Source organism: Gadus chalcogrammus, chromosome 23 (genome assembly GCF_026213295.1).
Source record: "Gadus chalcogrammus isolate NIFS_2021 chromosome 23, NIFS_Gcha_1.0, whole genome shotgun sequence".
NCBI classification, from domain to species: Eukaryota; Metazoa; Chordata; class Actinopteri; order Gadiformes; family Gadidae; genus Gadus; species Gadus chalcogrammus.
In genome coordinates this window covers 8,233,238-8,253,415 of record NC_079434.1, presented here as the reverse complement: position 1 = coordinate 8,253,415, position 20,178 = coordinate 8,233,238, and the positions used below count along the sequence as shown (strand labels likewise).

Sequence of the window (20,178 nt, the reverse complement as noted above, 5' to 3'; positions counted from 1 at the left end):
TTTGAATTGATTTGTTTGAGCAATACCCCCGTTCGATTGTTGCATTGAGGTAAACTTGTATAGTAAAACTTTAAGTGCACTTTTTGATGGAGAAATAGCTTAGAAATGTGGCCAGTTTTGGCTGATGCATACATATTGGAAGTGTAGCTGTCATGATATGTATTTAAATCAGGATTAGATCTAACAATTTCCCTGAAACCCACTGTGATTTATTTTTGCCTTGCTCTGCAATAACATGCCTATTTCTTCATGGTGGTGAGGGTCACCATCCATTCACACATATTTATTCATTAATCATTAATTGACCTAACAAGGAAGAAGTAGGTATAACAAAACAATGCTAATCAAACAATATTCAAAACAATAATCAGTTATGTTTATGAAGATAGTTGATAGTTGCAAAATTACGACTTTGAGATTATTATTATTTTGATAAATGAAGGTTAATTCCAGGACATCCCTTCCATTCAGCTTGTCCAGTACACAGGCCAATCAAATACATGAATACAGAACCGATCAGTTGCAGTAAACTGTTTATTATAAATAACAGGAGAGGGCTTGGAGAACTTCTGGAAAGTTCTGCTGGAGGGACGGAACTGTTCTGTGCCCATCCCCAAGGAGAGGTTTGATGTGGCTGACTGGTACGACAAGGACGACAACAAAGCCGGGAAATCACGGGCAGCGAAAGCCGCTCTCATCGAAGGGTACGTTCTCCTTCTGTATCGCCTTAACCAGTCTGAAGGGCATTGACACCAAGCCTCAAGAAAACATATTCAACCATCAAATAGATTGATACACAAAGTATTGTACATTTAACCAATATCGTAATAAGTAAAACACAGACCTTCGAAGTAGTGGTCGATTTAAGTATTAATACTGTATTCCGGGAAATTACCAGGTCTTGTTTATGGGAGAATGAAGAACAGCGTATATTGTCTTTATGATATAACATTGGTGCTACCTAAAAACTAATACGGGAAACAAAACACAGTGACATCCGTGAATAATTTATTATTATTTCGTACCAATATGCCATTAAACAACAAGCCAGCTGTGTCTTAGCATTTATCATTGTGGTCCTCTCAAGCTCAATTGCTCAACTGAGTAGGGCATCAACACACAGACAGAGGAAGTTGACTCCTTTTCTATCAAATGGCATTAACACCACCAGGATCAGAAACAGTCCCCACTGGGAACCACAAACATACCATAAACACGGCACTTATGATAGTGAAAGACACTTTGGATAAAAGCATCCACACTGATTACTGACGCAGATACACACTGAACATACATCCATCGCTGTCTCATAACTGACCTAACCAGCTTTCTTTGGGGCTCTGGGGCTCTCCAGGTTCAATGAGTTTGACCACAAGCTCTTCGGTATCAGCGACAGCGAGGTGGAGCAGATGGACCCCCAGCAGAAGCAGCTGCTCCAGTGTGTGTACCGGGCCCTGGAGAACGCCGGGCTGCCCATGGAGAAGGCCAGCGGCTCCAGGACCGGAGTGTTCTTTGGTAAGATGATGGAAGACATGAATCAGATGTAATAGAAGGAAGGACATGAATTCATACATGTACTTTCAGGGAAACCATGGACCTGTATGAAAACGTAATACCTGTGGGCCTTCAGAATGGTTTGATATTTGTGAACATGCTTTAATGATAAATTGAGTTAACTCTTCAGCTACTCCTGTATGTCTGAAAGTGTAAAGTGTGACAAAACTTAACCTTGCATTATCTTTTGATTACAACAACATTCATAAATAATTTGAATTGAATTTATCATTAATCTTAAAGTATAAAAACAACAAAGTTATGGGGCTCAATCCATATGTAATTCACATAATTCTTGCCGGTATCTGAAAGAGAAGGTGTTATTCTCTCTCTCCCTCGCTCTCTGTCTGTCTATGTGTCTCCCTCCCAGGACTGATGAACAGGGACTACGAGCAGTCTGCCGCACACATGCACCCCAGCGTGATCAACCATTGGACGGGCACGGGCCTGGCCATGAGCATCGCAGCCAACCGGGTGTCCTACATCTTCAACCTGACCGGGCCCTCGCTGTCCATCGACTGTGCCTGCTCCTCCTCGCTGGTCGCTCTGCACCTGGCCTGTCAGGCCATCAAACAAGGTCTGTGGTGGTCCTATGAACAGTGTGTCGATGCTGAAATGCACTGTGTGTGGGTACAAGGTCTGTATGGACCATGTCTTCCTAATAGAGATAAACTGTTCCTTCTGACAAAATGTAGATATTGTAAGTCGATTTGGATGAAAGCATCTGCTTAATGCCCTTAATGTAAATCTAAATGGTTAGAAGCTGTAAGAAAAATTAGTGGTCTGAGGATCTCTATAGGTTTCAAGTTTACATTTCATCTTTTGATATTTTAGTCATGGAGAGAGAAAGAGAGAGACAGGGAGAGGAAGACATATCAACATAGAGAGGGAACAAGAGGGATAGAGACAGAGAGATAAGATATGGAAGATATGATAAATGTAATTGACTCGGGAGCGAGAGAGAGAATCACACGATTTACACTTAAGATTTCCTCCAGAAACCTTTGACACCGGCTCTCTTCTCTGTCCCCAGGAGACTGTGAGATGGCGCTGTGCGGGGGGGTGAGCTGCATCTTTGAGCCCAGGGTGTTTGTGGCTCTGAGCAAGGCCAAGATGATCTCCCCCGAAGGCACCAGCAAGGCATTCTCCAGCCGGGCCGACGGCTACGGGCGGGGAGAGGGCTGCGGAGTGGTGCTGCTCAAGCCGCTAAAGCAGGTACCCACCTTGAACCCTCAGTGACATTATCTTTCAAAGTTTTTCGAGGCGGCTGATGTCTTTCAACGTGCCAGTCAAGCCAGTTTAGATGGTGCCAACGTTGGATGTTCAGCAACAAAACACAAATATGAGACCTAAAGTTAACCCAGGGTTTAAATTATTCTTCTCAACTTATTTTCTCGCAAAATTACTTCCTCTTTGCATTGTTAATAAGTCCTATGACTTTTAAGTCCACCATTAGATGATCCTTTGAGGAGACCTTTACCATATATACCATAAATAAAAAAATAAAAATAGAAAATAGAAACACATGGAGGAGTGAATCATTAGCATGCATCCCATTAAAAATACAGACTATGCAATAAAGAGGATAGAATTGGTATTTATTATCCATAGGATGGTAAAGTGAAAACGATGCTCAAGGGCCACATGATTATTGTCAAAGAATCAAAGTACAGTTTGAATCACTGCTTGTAAATTACTGCACTCAATATGAACTCGTTTGTAGGTATTAGACATTTAAAATGTTGTCACATCCCCTGCCACTTACTTTGTTTTGCTCTGTGCAAGTTAAATTGATAACTTAAATGAATGAATGTACTCTTAATAACCGCCCGATTACTATTTTTAATATTACAGATTATAGAAAATATGATATTAATCATATCCAATGAATTTTATTTTGAACAGGCTTTGGCAGACCATGACAATATTTGGGGCATCATCAGCAAAACTGCAGTAAACCAAGATGGCCGCTCCGTCACTCCATCACTAAGACCCTCGATGACCAACAAAGGATCTTCTGCGCAGGCTCTACTCCCAGTCCGACCTGGCGATGGTCCAGTACATAGAGGCCCACGGCACCGGGACCCCGGCCGGAGACCCCACAGAGGCGGGCAGCATCTCAAACGCCATCGCAAAAGCCAAACCTTCCGGCTCAGAGAAGCTCGCATCGGTTCAGTAAAGAGCACATCGGACACACGGAATCAGCCGCGGGAGTTGGCAGGGTCTCATCAAGGTCCTCCTGATGATGAAGCATGAAACCATCGTCCCGTCTGTGTTCTACTCCGAGGACAGCGGCAGTGTGGACGCAGCTGCACTCAACATAAAGATCCCCACAGAGCCGGAGACTTGGAAGAGCTCTGGAGTACGACTAGCTGGAGTTAACAACTTTGGGTTTGGGGGAACCAATGCCCATGCAATTGTTAAACAACACACGAAGCTTCACTCCACGAAAACCTGTAAGGCGATGATGGTAAGCAAATACTTTGTCATGTCTGCCAATTCATTAAAATCCCTTTCATGGATGATTGAAGACACCCTTGAACAGATCAGTGCTCAGAGTGAGATTGATATTGAGTGTCTCGTCTACACGTCGGCTTGTAGGAGGAGCCATATGAAACATAAATACAGGAAAGCCCTCTTAACCTCGTCCTTAGAGGATCTGAAAGACCAGCTCCAATCCACGCTCACTAAAAAGACCTCCCCTTCCTACTCTGATCCACGGTTGGTGTTTGTTTTCTGTGGCAATGGAGTCACCTACCACGGCATGTGCAGACAGCTTCTGGAACACGAGACTGTGTTCAGGGACAAAATCCAAGAGATTGGGGAACATTTTCTCACGTTTAGCAACAAAACACTGGACATCATGGACTACCTTGAGAGTGAGGTGGAGAGTAGGGACTTTTCCAAACCAGATGTAGTCCAGCCTCTTCTCTTTGCCATTCAGGTTGGCATATTCACTCTCCTCCGGCACTGGGGGGTCAAGCCCGATGCTGTTCTGGGACATTCTGTGGGTGAGGTTGCTGCTGCACATTGTTCCGGTCTGCTTTCCCTATCTGAAGCAGCTAAAGTTATCTACACTCGTAGTACTTACCAATGCAGGGTAACAGGAGGGAAGATGCTTGTTATCAGTAACATGGAAGTATCAGGTGTTGAGGATATTCTTCAACCGTATGCTAACAAAGTTTGCATCGCAGCCTTCAACAGCCTCCAATCCTGCACTCTCTCAGGGGATGCAGGAGCGATAGTGAGCATCCACGATGAGCTCAAGGCCTCAGCCAATGGTCAAAATCTCTTCCTGCGCATACTTGATGTCCCTGCTGCATACCACAGCTACATGATGGACCCGATATTGTCTGAGCTTAGTGAGAGTATTGGCTCTTTGGGCGTGAACAAACTTGAGACAGAGTTGTTCTCTACTGTGACAGGCAAGGAGATGGCGCATCCTGATTTCAGCACAGGAGAATACTGGGCTAGAAACATCCGTGACCCGGTGTATTTTCATCACGCTGTAAGCTCAGCAGCGAAAGGGAAAAAGAACGTAGTGTGTGTTGAGATTGGTCCAAGGAGGGCCTTGCAAAGAAACATCCAAGAAACACTGGGAAACACCACATCTGTGCTTGCCTCTGTCCTGCCAGAGAAGGACCACGAGACAATGCTCAGTGTTCCTTCTAAGCTTTTTGAAGTCGGGGTTCATGTAGACTGGGACCAGCATTATAGAGGCTGTGAGACAACCCCGTTGCCTTTCCCAAGGTACAAGTTTGATTGCTCCGAGAGGGATGTGATCATTGGAGCCGCGCAGAAAAACACACCAAGCAATCACCCCATCCTCTGTCAAACTGGCAACGAAGGCAATGTGTTCAGCTGCAATCTATGGTCCGACACATCCTTTTACCTGCAAGAACATAAACACAATGGCATACCCATAATCCCAGGCTCTTTCTATGCAGAGCTGGGACTGTCTGCTTTCATGGAAAGTGCCAAACCAAAAGTTCCTCTGAACTCAGTTCAGCTCAGTGTCAACTTCCAAAGTCCGTTTGTTTTAGCCCAGAAGGCACCAGAAATGAAAGTACAATTAGAGTGTGCAGAGAATGAAACTAGTTTCACTGTATTCTCCTCAGCTGCTGTCTACGCATCAGGAACAGTATTTAGCAAGCAGGCAGGTTTAAAGCCACTGATCTCCTTAACTTCCATTTACAAAAGATGCAATTCTGTAGTAAGTTGTGAAGAATTCTACAGATATCTGTCACAAGGCGGCTTTCAGTACGGGGATGTCTTCCACAATAAAGGCGATGTACATTATGGAGAAGAATTAATGGAGGCTTACTCACATATCACAGTACCGGAAGAATTGAAGTCGCAGTTGCATGAGTACTGCATACATCCCGTTATACTTGATCTCCTGATGCAACTCCTGCCGGTAACAGTGGCACATGCATTTGCTGGCAGGCCAGGGTTTCCTGCCAAAATAGGGAGTCTGACTGTGTTTGAACCTCTGCAGGATGAGATGGTCGTATATCTCAGGGCGACTGCTGTGGGTGTTGATGACTTTGAAGTGTGTGGATGCATCACTGACGAAGATGGTAGGGTGTTGGTTGAGGTTAAGCATGTGATGATCAAATACCTGGGGAGTTCCTCCCATGTGGTTGAGGAGTATTTTTACCACAATGTCTACAATGTAGTCTCTGAAGAAATCCAGTCCTCTCTACCTCCCAAGGCACTGGTTTTCTGTGACGGCTTAGGGATATCCAAAGGCTTACAACAACACATTGACCCCGGATCTAGATACATTTCTCTCTCACACTCAAGGGATATTCTAAATGATGGTTTCCCTACTCTGTTGGCAAACCTAAAGATCACAGATATTAAGAATAACTTTGATGAGGTATTGTTTCTGTGGGGTAAAGAAGACCTGACCTCATTGGCACCGGACAAGGTCCTCGAAAATCTGGTGGATTGCTGTGAGATTTTCCGACAAGTAGTTCTTGAGCTGAAGCAGATTCAGTTTTCAAACTCTATCCGTGCAATAACGTACCGCTCATCTGACGTCACGGTAGACTACATCAGTGCAGGCTTTTCCATCTCGGGCATGACGAGGTCTTTCGCTGCAGAGATCCCAAATCTCTCCTTTCAGCTGATTGATATAAATTCAACTTCTGTCGAAGACATTGCAGCCCTAGGCCAGGTGTTGAAGTCCTATCCCTGCAAGAAGTATCCTGAGTTGTTGGTAGAAGATGGGGCAATTTTGAAGCCTTCGATTGTACGTACCCCTGTTCAAGTGGTTGACAGATCAGAAGACAGTTGCTGCTCTCCATTGTCTGAACCTTGTGTGCTAAACACAGATGATGCTTATGCACTAACTAGCCTGTGTGCCATTCCTTATGACACATGTGAGGATCTACCAATCAATGAGACTTCAGTTAAAATTAACCTCAGTAAGATATGCGTTCATTCATCTGATTACTTTCCTCAAACTGATTCACACTTTAAATTTGGCCACACCATCTACTGGAACAAGCACACATCTCAGAATCACAAGTTGATCGCTCTGGATTTTAGTGGTACTGTAACAGAGGTTGGGAAGAACGTAAAGAAGCTGAAGGTTGGTGACCATGTTGTCTCCTGTTATCCTGTAGTTGCGGCCACTGAGATCACAGTTCCAGAGGAGGTGTGCTACAAAACGAAAAGGTTCCCGTTCCTCTGCAAAATACCCTGTGTTTCGTACTTTGTGCTAGCATGGGAGATCATACATAAAGCCTTGCCCAGAGCCAAACATCGCCTCGCAATAATTTCTTCTGCTCGTGACTCTGCTCTGGTCAAAGTTTTGGCCCTCACATCTTACAAATCAGGGTTTACCGTTATAGTTGGCACACAGTCCAATGGATCCTTAGTGGATGTGAGCCAAGTGGATGCTTGTATCATTCTGCCGCCATTTGATGAGTCGGTCATTATTAAAAGTGGCAATATTCCTGGAGTTTGCAATGTTGTCGTCATCTGTGAGTCTCAGTCCAAGTGTTTGCTAGCTCAAGAAGCGTCTAAAATTGTCAAGGAGCGTGTCCATGTGCAAATCATTCAAATGCCAACAATTCTTCAAAAGGGAAATTTAAGTGCACAGATGCCACATATACAGCATTGGCTTAAATCCATGAAGTTTGACCGGAAAGCTTTTGATTTCGAGAGCTTTACCTTTCAGAGTGTGACTTTCAAAAACGTCAATGTCCTACCCATGAGCGTGGAGTCCTACTTCACCACAAGCTCTTTAGCGGTGGTTGCATTGGCAAAAGATCTCAAGGGCACTCTTTCCGAAATCCCTTTGGTGCAAACAAAAAAACTGCTTTTCAGAAAGAGGTCAATCTACGTAGTGGCAGGTGGTCTGTCTGGGCTTGGCTTGGAAACTGTCAAGTTCATCTCACAGAGAGGCGGAGGCTATGTTGTAATCTTCTCCCGGAGCAAACCTACTTCAGAAGTACAGGAAGAGCTCAACAGCCTAGAGAAACAATGTGGCACATGTATCACCACCATGGAGTGCGACGTGTCTATCTCTGAGCATGTAAAAGGGGCTATCAGTGCAATTGGACTAAGGTTTCCAGGCTGTCCAATCCGAGGAGTGTTCCACAGTGCAGTTGTCTTACACGATGGGCTGATTGAGACCCTGAACCGATCCCTCTACGAAAAGGTTCTGAAACCCAAAGTGAACGGTGCCTTGAACATGCACCATGCTACGCTTCACTGCAAGTTGGACTACTTTGTGTGCTACTCCTCCATCTCGTCTTTCCTAGGAAATGCGTCGCAAACAAACTACGCGGCTGCCAACACTTTCCTAGACACATTCTGCCAATACAGACGGAAGCAAGGCCTCCCTGGTCAGTCAATCAACTGGGGAGCGATGAACCTCGGATTGCTTCTGAACAAGGAACACTTTCAAAGATTCTTGGAGGCCAAGGGGATGATGGTGTTGGAGGTGCCCGAGGTGCACAAAAGTTTGGAGCAGTGCCTGGTCCTGAACAGACCTCAACAAGCTGTATGCAGGTTTCACTTCAAAAACATCCGGTACAACATCCTCTCACAGAATGTTGCTTTGACGATGCGCATGTCCGCACTCGTAGAAGAGGCTTTTCAAAAGTCCAAAGTCGAGGAATCCCAGTCAAACCAAAAAGGCCCAGTCCCACCAAAAGAATATGTCAAATCTCTAATCAGCGAGACTATCGGGATCGACATGAGCGAGTTGACAGATGACCTCCCTCTCTCATCTCTGGGCATTGACTCAATGCAGGCTATGACTTTGCAAAATCTCATCTTTCAGGAGAGAGGTGTAAATGTGCCCCTTGTTAAACTGTTGGACCCCAATTCTACCATTTCAACAGTGGCAGATAGCCTGAACGAGGAGGAGACAGGAGGTCAGACATCAGGCGAGGATGGTTCTCCTCGTATTGAGGACATAGACGATGACTCCACAAAATTCTAAATAAGTAAATTGTAGATAGTGCAGAGGCGTGGAACAAGTTAATCTTACTATGTTTACATATTTGGTTTTTCAGTTCTAGAGAAAGAAAATTATGTTTTCACGATATTAATGTAGTCCATTTAGAATTATTTTATTTTAATATTATATATTATATATATATATATATATATTTAATATTGACCAAATTCTGCTTCATGGTAATTGTCAGAAATGATTTGTCATTGTTGAGGGGTACACAACTTGCAAATATTTAACAATACAGCCAGGATAATGTGTACAGTATTTTGCAAAGACATTGTTCTAGTTATTGTTATCAAAAAGAACACAGTCTTAAAGAGTTGCTATTTTTCTATTGTAATTTTGTTGAAAGTGTATTGGATTTAATTTGAAGATGAGTAAACTGCTAAACATAATTCATTCCATTATGCCATGTCGGCTGTTTGTAAATGTTCTAACGTTTATTTATATTTGAATTCATATGTTGGATACATTAATTAAAGCTTCATTGACAGATGCTCTGTATATTAATTTCCTGTTCTTGTTTCCCGGTTATTTTTCAATGCACTATATTTGAATCGAGCTCCCAGTCTGAAAGAAGACAACCCTGTTATCCCAGTAGCATGAGCATGAGTGGAGGAAACCTTCAGCAGGCATTTATTATTATTAAAATTATCTGGTTAATTAGTCTGGATGGAAACAACCTTGACTGACCATTACCATGCAATCAGTGCCATCATCAATATTTTTCCGTAATCAGATTTATGATGCTGGCAGAATAAGATCATAAATCTGATGATGTTATTTTTCTTGGAAGAAAAAGGTCTTTCAAGGTTAATAACACAGGTGTTTTTATGATAACAGACATGGTTTATATAAGCATGTGATAAATTATCTAATAAAAATGTTATTATTATGATCGTCAGAGTACAATTTTCTTTTTTTTGTCATCACTATTAATATAAGAATATTATATTTCAATGCCACATATGTATATTTCCACACCACACTGTCGTGTAAAAGCCCTCCACTTGCTTCAAAGCCATATTACTGTTACACTTTCTGCAAGAAGGAACGGTTCTACAGCAGATTTATGGCTCATTGAAGTACTGTTCTCAAATAAAAAATGTTTTTCCTGTATAATCCACCACTTGACTTTGTCAAAGGTAAGAAATAAAACATTTAACCATTAAGTCTGTCTTAGATTTTTGTGCTTGCTTGTTGATTTTGGTCCAAGTCATTAATTTTTCCAAAACATTTTGTGCATTTTAACACAATCAATTATTCTTAGACCAATAAGGCCAATATTAATATAAATCACAAAATGTGTGTTGATGGTCAAGTCAGCCTTGACCATCAATCAACATATCACAATCAGAGAGAGCGAGGGACAGGCAGAGGGCGTGGGGAAGAGAAAGGGAGGGATAGAGAGCAAGGGGTGGAGAGAGAGACGGGTAGAGACCAATAGAGAGTATGGGGGAGAAAGAGAGACCGGGGGGGGGGGGGGGGGGGGGGGGGGGGGGAGGTGATGACAGAAGTGCATGCACCATGGAGCATGTCTAATAGTGGTGAAAGGCTCTTTACATTTCAATCTAAAGCCGTTGCAATGTGCCTCCAGCATCCCACTACAGGCCACAGTGATATAGACCTACATGTTATCTTTTTCAGGCATCGTCTGTTCAATATTAGAGCGTCTTGGCTCCCGAAGAACAGCAAGTCCCCAATTGAAAGAGATCTTGACTTTCTAACCATCCAAAAGTATAAATGTATGGTTTAAGTAGAACAATATACAATACAGTCTTATACACATAAGGAGTGAGTTAATCAACTCAATAAAGGCCTACACTCAATGTATAGGTGGAAGGGGGAATATTCATTTTGAAATAGAATATTAGGCTCAATGGTACCAGCAATGTTTTTAAACCATCTGTGCCAACAAAAAGCACATTTAGTATTTTATTTTTAATTATCTTGGCTACTCACTATATTGCATATAGTTTTTAAATGGTGTCTTTCACACCAATACCATTCATATAAACTAAAACGAACAGCGTAGAACATAGTTAGTTGAAAACACGCTTTGACACAGTTTTGAACATAACAACCTTGTTTTGGTCCCTTCAACTATAAGGCAATATTCAAATATTGTCATGCTGTAGTTACTGAATTATTCAACATTAATAGCCAAGTCAATAAATGATCTTCTAATCTTCTAATCAGGAAAGGTGAGGGAGAGTGCGTGAGAATTATTCAACATTAATAGCCAAGTCAATAAAATGTCTTCTAATTTTCTTATCAGGGAAGGCGAGGGTGAGAGAGAGAGGGAATTATTCAACATTAATAGCCAAGTCGATAAAATGTCTTCTTATCTTCTAATCAGGAAAGGCGAGGGAGAGGGATAGAGAGATAGAAAGAGAGAGAGGGCGATATAAAGAGCGAGAGAGAGAGAGAGAGAGAGAGAGAGAGAGAGAGAGAGAGAGAGAGAGAGAGAGAGAGAGAGAGAGAGAGGGCGATAGAATGAGAGGCAGATCTGAAAAGAGAGAGAGAGAGAGAGAGACAGAGAGAGAGGGAGAGAAAGAGAAAGAGAGAGAGAGAAAAATAGGGGGAGACATCAGGAGGAGAGCGAGCCATTGAGGGAGAGATTTTTTTTTATAAAACTCTTATTTGTCAATCAATGAGGACCAACTCCCGCCACCCCCCCCCCCCCCCCCCCCTCACACACAAACACACACACACACACACACACACATCTGTTTCACCTCATTTTGCAACACTGCCCACACTCTACAGCCCATGCCCTAGTTTGACTGACTTTATCTCCAGGTGACTTCACATCAGTGTCCTGACATTTGGCGTTTGAGGCCTCCAATGATATCATCCTATCCCTGTTTTCCGTCACGAATGTCATTGCTAGTCTGTTCCCCATTCTGCCTTGTATGAGGTGAGTTTGACTCCTAGTTGTAAAAAGAATCCCAATTTAATCATTTGAATGCGTTGCGAAAGAAGTTCAGTAAACATTATTCATATTCTTGTTTTTTTGTAAGTTATTAATTTTATTTACAAACTAATCCCTTTAATGATATTACTATTAATACTTTCAGTTTGCTGCAGGGTTGGAGTTGCGGTCTTAGGACGCTATATTTATTCATATGAAATGGATTCCTGTTTAAAAATGGTGAGACAAGGAAAGACAACAAACACTATAGTAATATTATTTAATTCTGATTTACGAAAAGGCTATGATCATGGCTGTGTGAATAAATCACAAACAAAAACACTAGCATAGTAGCATCATATGTTAATAATAAGTGGGCCAGAATCAGTAGTTTCAGTACATGTCTTCAAGCACTCTACACAACACTAGAATTACTGTAGCTTACCAAAATAATCGATATAACAACATCTAATTGACAAGTATACAAAGCAATACAATAAACAAGACTTTTATCAAAGACTTAAATCATAACACAATACATATACAAATCAGTACAAATAACAAATCATTTCTCTTTATTCAAAAGGTTAGGGTTAGGGATAGGGTAATGTTTAGTCAAAAGTTGCTAGGTTTGATGCAAATGTACAGTTTACCAGTAGTGATCCCTAAACCAGAAGCTAACCCCTACCTGCTTCTTAAAGACATGTTTCTTAAATATTTCACTGCAAGTCACTTAGGATAAGCACTCTGGATTGGTTGGTACTCATTTGATTCCTCTTTCCTATGCACGATTGCTCAAAATGGTTATCAGTGTCGTCAGTGTGCTTTTGGGATCCAGTATTCTCACCAGAGGAACGGTCACACCTGTATCTTGGAACAGCTGGTTCTGCAGAGTCATGGCCAGCATAGAGTCGATGCCCAGAGAACTCAGAGTCACATCATCGTCCAACTCATCTGTGAAAACATTGCTAATCTTGCTCAGCATGTTCCTCAAATTCTTGTGTAACAAAGACAAAGGTTGAAGCTTTGGCTCGATGGGCAGGTCGTCGGTCAGTTCAAACTCTAACAGATCTGCCAGGCGTTCTCTCAGGGAAGAGTTCTGGGAGAGAACGTGGCCTCTTAGAGTGCTGAAGTTGAACTTGCAGACCACCTGCTGTGGGTAATTCATCTGGAGACACTTCTCCAGTGATTTGTGAACCTCCATGACATCCATAATCCTCATCCCCTTGGTCTCCAGGAACCGTTGGAAGTGGTCTTTGTTCAAGAGGAGTCCCAGGTTCAATGGTCCCCAGTTGATGGACTGCCCTGCCAGTCCCAGGTTTCTCCGATAATGACAGAACATGTCCAGGAAGGAGTTTGCAGCTGAGTAGTTGCACTGCGAGGCGTTGCCGATGAAGGAGGATATGGAGGAGTAACACACAAAGTAGTCGAGTTTGTTATGTAGTGTAGCATAGTGAAGGTTGAGGACTCCATTCACTTTTGGCCTGAACACTTTTTGAAAGAGAGATCGGTCCAGGTTTTCAATTAGAGCGTCGTGCAGAACAGCTGCACTGTGGAATACTCCTTTGATCGACCATGCGGGAAAACTCTGAACAATAGTTGTGATAGCTTCCTCTACCTGTGTAGAAAGAGAAACATCACATTGGATGCTCATGACAGTCATGCCACATCTCTTCTGGAGGGTTTCCATTTCTGTTTGGATTTCGGGGGAGATGTTTCTTCTGGATAGAGTTATGATACAACCTCCGCCCTGATGGGCGATGAATTTGACCGTCTCCAGTCCCAAGCCGGAGAGTCCTCCGGTGACGATGTAGATGCCGTTTTTCTTAAATAGAGGCTCTGGTTTCATAAGAAAAGGAATAACAGACAAAGGACAGTCCTGTGACATTGGGCCACCATGGTCCAAAGCCACCTGCTGAATGGTGCCAGTCGTGAAGTAGGACTCAACATCTTCACATGTCTGACTATTTTGTGTCCCTGATAACTGAAATGTGGCCCTTTTAAGATCCATGTTATTCAAGCCTAGAGAGAGTAGCCAGTGAAATATCTTCCTTTTCTGTCGTTTGAGATTGGACCGCTGAAACACATGGGAAACATTTAGTTTGTGCACATGAGTTTCTTCACTTTCCCATGAGAAGATGTGTTCTAATGCTGAAGACATTTGATCATTACACACAAAGATCATATGACTCTCCAAATTCGCCCCCGTTTTACAAATTCCACACCAAGACTGGTTATAAGGTGGCAGGAATACAAATGCATCGCAGCGATCGCTTTTCAGAAGGTCACTTGTGAACTGTGGCCTACAGACGATGCGCCACCCCGCCTTGTTAGCCGTCCAAACCAAAACCTCCAGCAAACCGGAGGCTGGTTTGGAGGAGATGATGGCCAACCTCGTCTGGTGTTTACCAAGGGGCGTAATTATTTCTAAGACCTCCCAGGCCAGAACAAAGTAGGACAAGCAGGGTGTCTCCCTCAGGAATCCGAGTGTATCCGTGTCATAGCACGCTGCTTCGGGTACGACTACCTTGGAGGTGGCGCCCACCGGATAGCAACATGCTACGTGGTCTCCCACTTTCAGCTTGTCTACCCGACTTCCTGTTGCGGTCACAATGCCGCTGAAATCCAAAGCAAGAAGCGTATGATTCTGGGAGGTGTGCTTGTTCCAATACATTGTCTCGCCAAAGTCTAGATGAAAAGTGCTTACAGGGAAGTAATCAGATGAATGTGTGCATAATTTGGTGAGCTGGACCTCCACTGACCTATCTTGGACTGGACTGGTTAGAGCCTCGGTAGGCATGGCAGACAAGTTTAGCATTCGATAAGGATCAGCTGTCATCAGGACAAAGTCCCTTGGAGGTACAGCACATGTGAATGTGGCATCACTTATGGGAGATCTTGCTATTCTTGTAAAAGAAGCATGACCCTGGCAGATCAGGACCTCCTGGTGTCTGCAGGTGTTTATGACGTGCACCAGGGTTTGAATGTCTTCACCGGACAGAGACGCCAGGTCAACCAGCTGGAAGGAGAGCTCTGTGACCTCAGCAGCACAAGCTCTCAACATGCCAGAGAGTACAAAGCCGGGACTGATGTGGTCCACGGTCCTTTCTGCAGCTCTATAGGTTATGACCCGGACCGTGCAAGGGCGTTTTCTTTCCTTTAAGGCAAGAACCACCTCTCGGAACAGCTCACAGCAGCCCACCAAGGAGGACGATACATTCTCAGGGGAAAGATGACTCACATCCTGAGCTCCACACATGAATAAAACCTCCTCTAACTCGTCTTCAGTGTTCTGTGAGCGAAGAACAAGGTACTGAAGCTTGTTTGATAACCACTGCTCTTTGTTGGTAATGAAGATTGATTCAGGATGTAGATATGGACTTAGAGCTTTAGCAACCCCTAATTGGTCTTCAAATACCAGAGCCTTCTTTTGACGATTCAAGGCGAGCTCTTCAGTAGTCGAGATGATTTTGTTTTGGAAGAACAAGGTCTCCACAACATCGGCCCCATCGCTCAAAAAGGAAATCCTTACGTCCTTAAGTTCCACCAGCACTGCCCCGTCTTTACTCGCAAAGCAACCACATACTTCAATGAACTCTTGGGTTTCTTGAGTGGCTCTTAAGTAGATGAGCATTTCCTGCTGAAGTGGCGCTGACATGGCGATGCAACCCACAGCCGTGGGGAATCCCTGCCTGGGAGATTCGCCTTTGGTTGCTACTACTGCTGTCATTTGGAGGAAATAGTCCATCACCACTGGATGGAGGAAGAACTGCTGCAGCTGTGACGCAATCTCATCAGGAACCCAAACAGTTGTCACTGCTTCCTTGGACTGGGTTCCAAAATGCACTTCTTCGAGCTGTCTGAACACAAAACCATACTCAAACCCGGCTTGAGAAAGAAGCGAGTAGATCTCTTCTCTGTCGATGACTGATTCACACCTTTGCCGAATGACTCCAGGGTTAATGGTTTGTTCTTCTAGCAGCAGCTGGCTGGATGTCATGTGATATGTGCCTGATGCATGTGATGCTGAAGAAGACACTATACAAAATGTACCCTCATTCTTCCGATGCTCCAGAGTTACTTGGATTGGTTGCGAGTTAGAGTTTAGTGCGAGTAGATTGTTAAAAGATAAACTCACAAGAAGTTTTGTGCTTGGTATCTTTGCCTTGCTCAGACTTTCCATTATTGAGGCAAAAGCGAGCTCAACATATAGTGATCCTGGTGCGATGGCAACACCATTGTTCTTATGTTGCCAAAGATAAGGGGAAGTCTCAGAGGAGATGTTGAACTTGTACTCTCTGTTACCCCCGTTCAGTGTTTTGGATACAAGGAGATGGTGAGAAAATATGGTTGATTCATTTTCTTTTCTTCTGGCTTTAAACTGCAACTCTTTCTTCAAGTTATCGAACTGGTATACTGGACACTCTGTGGGCAATGTCTCTCTACCACCATAAAACTGATGCCAGTCGACATGAAGACCCAGTTCGAATAGTCGGGACACTGTGGACGACATGGACTCAGAAGCCCTCTGTGGCTGAACTGATGTAAGGACCATAGTGTCCTCTCCGAGAGTCTCCAGAATGTTCCTCTGCAGAGCTCTGCGAGGTCCAATCTCCACAAAGACCAGATGCCTTCTCGCTTGTTGTGTGTTTCTGGTCAAAGCTTTCAGGGTTTGTTCAAATAAAACCGGCTCCCTTATGTTCTTTACCCAGTAGCGGCCTGTGGTAAAATCTCCATCCGAACACTTGTCCCCAGTCACAGTGGAGTAAAGCTCACAGTCCATATGTCCTACAGCCAGACGGTTTATGTTTTGCTCAATGTCATCTAGAATGGGGTCCATCATGTGACTATGGTATGCAGCTTGGACATCCAAGATATGGAGGAAGAGGTTTGTGTCTGTAACCATGGCTTCCAGCCTCTTGTGGAGAGCCATAATGGCATCTGCATTGCCCGACAGAGTGCAGGACAGAGGACTGTTGAAAGCTGCAATACAAACCTTCCCAGAGTAGGCTGGGAGGATCTCCAAGACTTTGGCAACAGGCAGATTACTGATGACAAGCATTTTGCCTCCGGTGACTCTGCTCTGGAGAGAGGATCGGTAGTGCACCACTTTCACAGCCTCCTCCAGAGTAAGGAGGCCTGAATAGTGAGCTGCAGCAACCTCTCCGACAGAGTGTCCAAGCACCACGTCAGCCTTGATGCCCCAATGTTTCAGAAGACTGCCAATGCCAACTTGAACGGCAAAGAGCAGTGGTTGGATTACATCAGGCTTTGTGAAATCATCGTTGTCCTCATCATCTGTAATCTTTTGGTTGATGCTGATTTTTTTGAAACCCTGGAAGAGTTTTTCAACCTCTCTGACCTTCTCTCTGAACTTCGGCTCCTCTTCAAAGAGCTGCTTGCACATTCCCCGGGATGTGACTCCGTTACCACAAAACACAAACACCACTCGTGTGTCCGGCTTGGTGGAGTCGGCCTTCTTGTTCTGTGCAGATGCAAGTTGTTGCTCTAAATCCAGAATTGAGGACACTAGGAAGACCTTCCTGTATTTGTGTTTATAATGACTTCTCCTGCAGGCTGAGGTATACAATAGGGAATTCAGGTCAATTGAACGATCTCTGGAAAGCCTCTGGGAAACATCTGCAATGGTCAGCATAAGTGATTTATCAGAGGCTGCAGAAATCACAAAGGGTTCTTTACCATGTATATTTATGGACTTTGGGATCAAGGTTTGTCTGTAGTCTTTTACAATTGCATGGGCGTTGGTGCCTCCAAACCCAAAGCTGTTGATCCCAGCCACTCTCACCGATGGTCCACTGGACTCCCACCTCTCTGGCTCTGTGGGGATCTTTATGTTGAGTGCAGCTGCATCCACACTGCCGCTGTCCTCGGAGTAGAACACAGACGGGACGATGGTTTCATGCTTCATCATCAGGAGGACCTTGATGAGACCTGCCACTCCCGCGGCTGATTCCGTGTGTCCGATGTTGCTCTTTACTGAACCGATGCGAAGCTTCTCTGAGCCGGAAGGTTTGGCTTTTGCGATGGCATTGGAGATGCTGCCCGCCTCTGTGGGGTCTCCTGCCGGGGTCCCGGTGCCGTGGGCCTCTATGTACTGGACCATCGCCAGGTCGGACTGGGAGTAGATCCTGCGCAGAAGCTCCTCTTGTTGGCTCATCGAGGGTTTAGTGATGGGAGTGACGGAGCGGCCATCTTGGTTTACTGCAGTTTTGCTGATGATGCCCCAAATATTGTTGAAGTCTCTCAGAGCCTAGATAGAGAAAATCAACAGACAAAGCATTAAAGAGTCATATTTGTTTAATATTAATTTACTACTAATATTTTAGCAGAAACTTCCAAAGGGACTTACAGTGAATTTCCGTAACAGTAAGAAATAGATGAATACAAACAGCAACCATTTAAAAAAATATCATTACTGCAAGAAGGCCACAGCTAGTTGGAAACAGTGGAAAGAAAAAGTCAGCAAAACTGCTTATTCTACCAGTGTGATTTTTTAAGCAATCAATGTTTCTTAATAGATCGTTCTCACATCTTTAAGGGGCTTCAGCAGCACCACTCCACAGCCCTCTCCTCTGCCGTAGCCGTCTGCTCTGCTGGAGAACGGCTTGCTGATACCGTCCGGTGAGATCATCTTGGCCTTGCTGAGTGCCACAAACATGCGTGGCTCGATGATACAGCTGACCCCTCCACACAGGGCCATCTCACAGTCTCCTGGAGGACGGGTGGAGAACAGGTCATTGACGTGAGGTGAGGATGGTGCAGTGATCAGGGTGATTAACTCAAAGACAAAACATAGTGAGCTGAAAGTCGACCCATAGGCAGCAAGATGAGCAAGATGCCCAGCCCCTACCTGCTCCTTAATTACATGTATCTGAATTCACTGGAAGTAGCTTTGGATAAAAGCTTCTTCTGAGTGACTAAATAGTCGTTCAATGGTGGTAATAACCAGTATCAAATTAAACAAGGACGCAGTTATATTATTGCTAACATTATTAGTAATATTGGTCTGCAATAGTGATGTACTATAAGTGATAGAGGGGATTTCAATGTGAAGATCTGACAAATACTTCCATTTTAAGGGGATGTATTATATCCTTCTAATACTCGAACAGGGGGTTGACTGAATCAATCCTTCACCTTGCCGGATGCCCTGGCATGCTGAATGCAGCGCCACCAGCGAGGAGGAGCAGGCGCTGTCGATGGCGAAGGACGGCCCCGTGAGATCAAAGGTGAAGGAGATCCTGTTGGCGGCGATGCTCATGGCCGCCCCCGTGGCGCTGTAATGGTTAACGGCGTCGGCGTCGTTGTTGACGATGGTCTCGTAGTCCCTATTCATAAGCCCTGTAACAATATAGTTTATATACACACAGCGCCGATTAGCATCTGGGTCACGTTACACCCGCCCCCCACCCCTAAGGTACATGTTTCACAGTACATCGGGTTCGCTGCTAACCTATATAGACGCCGGTCCTGCTTCCGCGGGCCGTCTCCAAGGGCGTTCCAGAGTCTTCTAAGGCCCTGAAGGCACACTGGAGCAGCAGCTTCTGCTGGGGGTCCATGCAGTCGGCCTCGGCTTCGGCCAAGCCAAAGAACCGGTGGTCAAACTCATTGAACCTGGAGGAGATCAATGTATCAATAGAAAAATACTAACATTATGAACAAAAACAACATTCATTTATGACGAGATGTGTGTTCTGCCTTGGACTGGATGTTTACTTGACGTATCTCTATGAACCTTCAACTCCACATCTCTTGGGATAAAAGTGCAGACTAAATCACAAAATAGGGAAAAGTTATTACGGCTTTAATGTATTTTCTTACCCGTCTATGAGAGCGGCTCTGGTGGCCTGTGTGCGACCAGGTCTGGTACCGTCAGGAGAGAACCAGCCCGTAGTGTCAAACCTCTCCTCTGGTATATCCGTCACACAGTTCCTCCCCTCCAGAAGAACCTTCCAGAAACTGTCCAGTCCTTCCCCTTAAACACAAAAAGCATAGTTAAGAGTTAGGTTCATGCTTTCAGACTACATATTCACTTGAAACAATAAGTATTACTTCACTCACCGCCAGGGAAGTTGCATCCGATGCCAACCACAGCAATTTCCTCCTCCATTTTGTCATCGAGTTGTGTTTCAGATGGACCTGACAGCAACCCGTTCTCAGAATGGTTCACTGTCTGTCTGCTCTATCCTGCCTTCGTACCACCTCTTTA

The 20,178-nt window shown here is 44.2% G+C and overlaps 2 protein-coding genes across 2 annotated transcripts; one reads left to right on the top strand and one right to left on the bottom strand.

Annotated features, from left to right (window-relative positions):
- The first annotated feature begins 1,069 nt into the window (after positions 1 to 1,069).
- On the top strand, positions 1,070 to 3,733 carry LOC130377650 (phenolphthiocerol/phthiocerol polyketide synthase subunit B-like). Its single transcript, XM_056584807.1, has 4 exons — positions 1,070 to 1,515; positions 1,925 to 2,131; positions 2,588 to 2,769; positions 3,566 to 3,733. Exons 1-4 carry the CDS (start codon positions 1,410 to 1,412, stop codon positions 3,731 to 3,733), a joined length of 663 nt encoding a protein of 220 aa, XP_056440782.1. The 5' UTR covers positions 1,070 to 1,409.
- An 8,600-nt stretch (positions 3,734 to 12,333) lies between these two features.
- On the bottom strand, positions 12,334 to 20,085 carry pks1 (polyketide synthase 1). Its single transcript, XM_056584473.1, has 6 exons — positions 20,031 to 20,085; positions 19,791 to 19,944; positions 19,423 to 19,583; positions 19,107 to 19,310; positions 18,499 to 18,680; positions 12,334 to 18,219 (listed from the first exon to the last, which is right to left on the bottom strand). The coding sequence occupies exons 1-6, from the start codon at positions 20,077 to 20,079 to the stop codon at positions 12,730 to 12,732; spliced, it is 6,240 nt and encodes a 2,079-aa protein (XP_056440448.1). The 5' UTR covers positions 20,080 to 20,085; the 3' UTR covers positions 12,334 to 12,729.
- Between the last annotated feature and the right edge of the window lie 93 nt (positions 20,086 to 20,178).

Bases quoted from the DNA above. Each gene is read 5' to 3' on its own strand.
- LOC130377650 (XM_056584807.1), top strand. From the start codon at position 1,410: ATGGACCCCCAGCAGAAGCAGCTGCTCCAGTGTGTGTACCGGGCCCTG. The intron at 1,516-1,924 runs GTAAGATGATGG...TCTCCCTCCCAG, and splicing joins CAGGACCGGAGTGTTCTTTG to GACTGATGAACAGGGACTAC. The intron at 2,770-3,565 runs GTACCCACCTTG...TGACCAACAAAG, and splicing joins TGCTCAAGCCGCTAAAGCAG to GATCTTCTGCGCAGGCTCTA.
- pks1 (XM_056584473.1), bottom strand. From the start codon at position 20,079: ATGGAGGAGGAAATTGCTGTGGTTGGCATCGGATGCAACTTCCCTGGC. The intron at 19,311-19,422 runs GTTAGCAGCGAA...ATATTGTTACAG, and splicing joins CAGGACCGGCGTCTATATAG to GGCTTATGAATAGGGACTAC. The intron at 18,220-18,498 runs GTGAGAACGATC...TTCTCTATCTAG, and splicing joins TGCTGAAGCCCCTTAAAGAT to GCTCTGAGAGACTTCAACAA.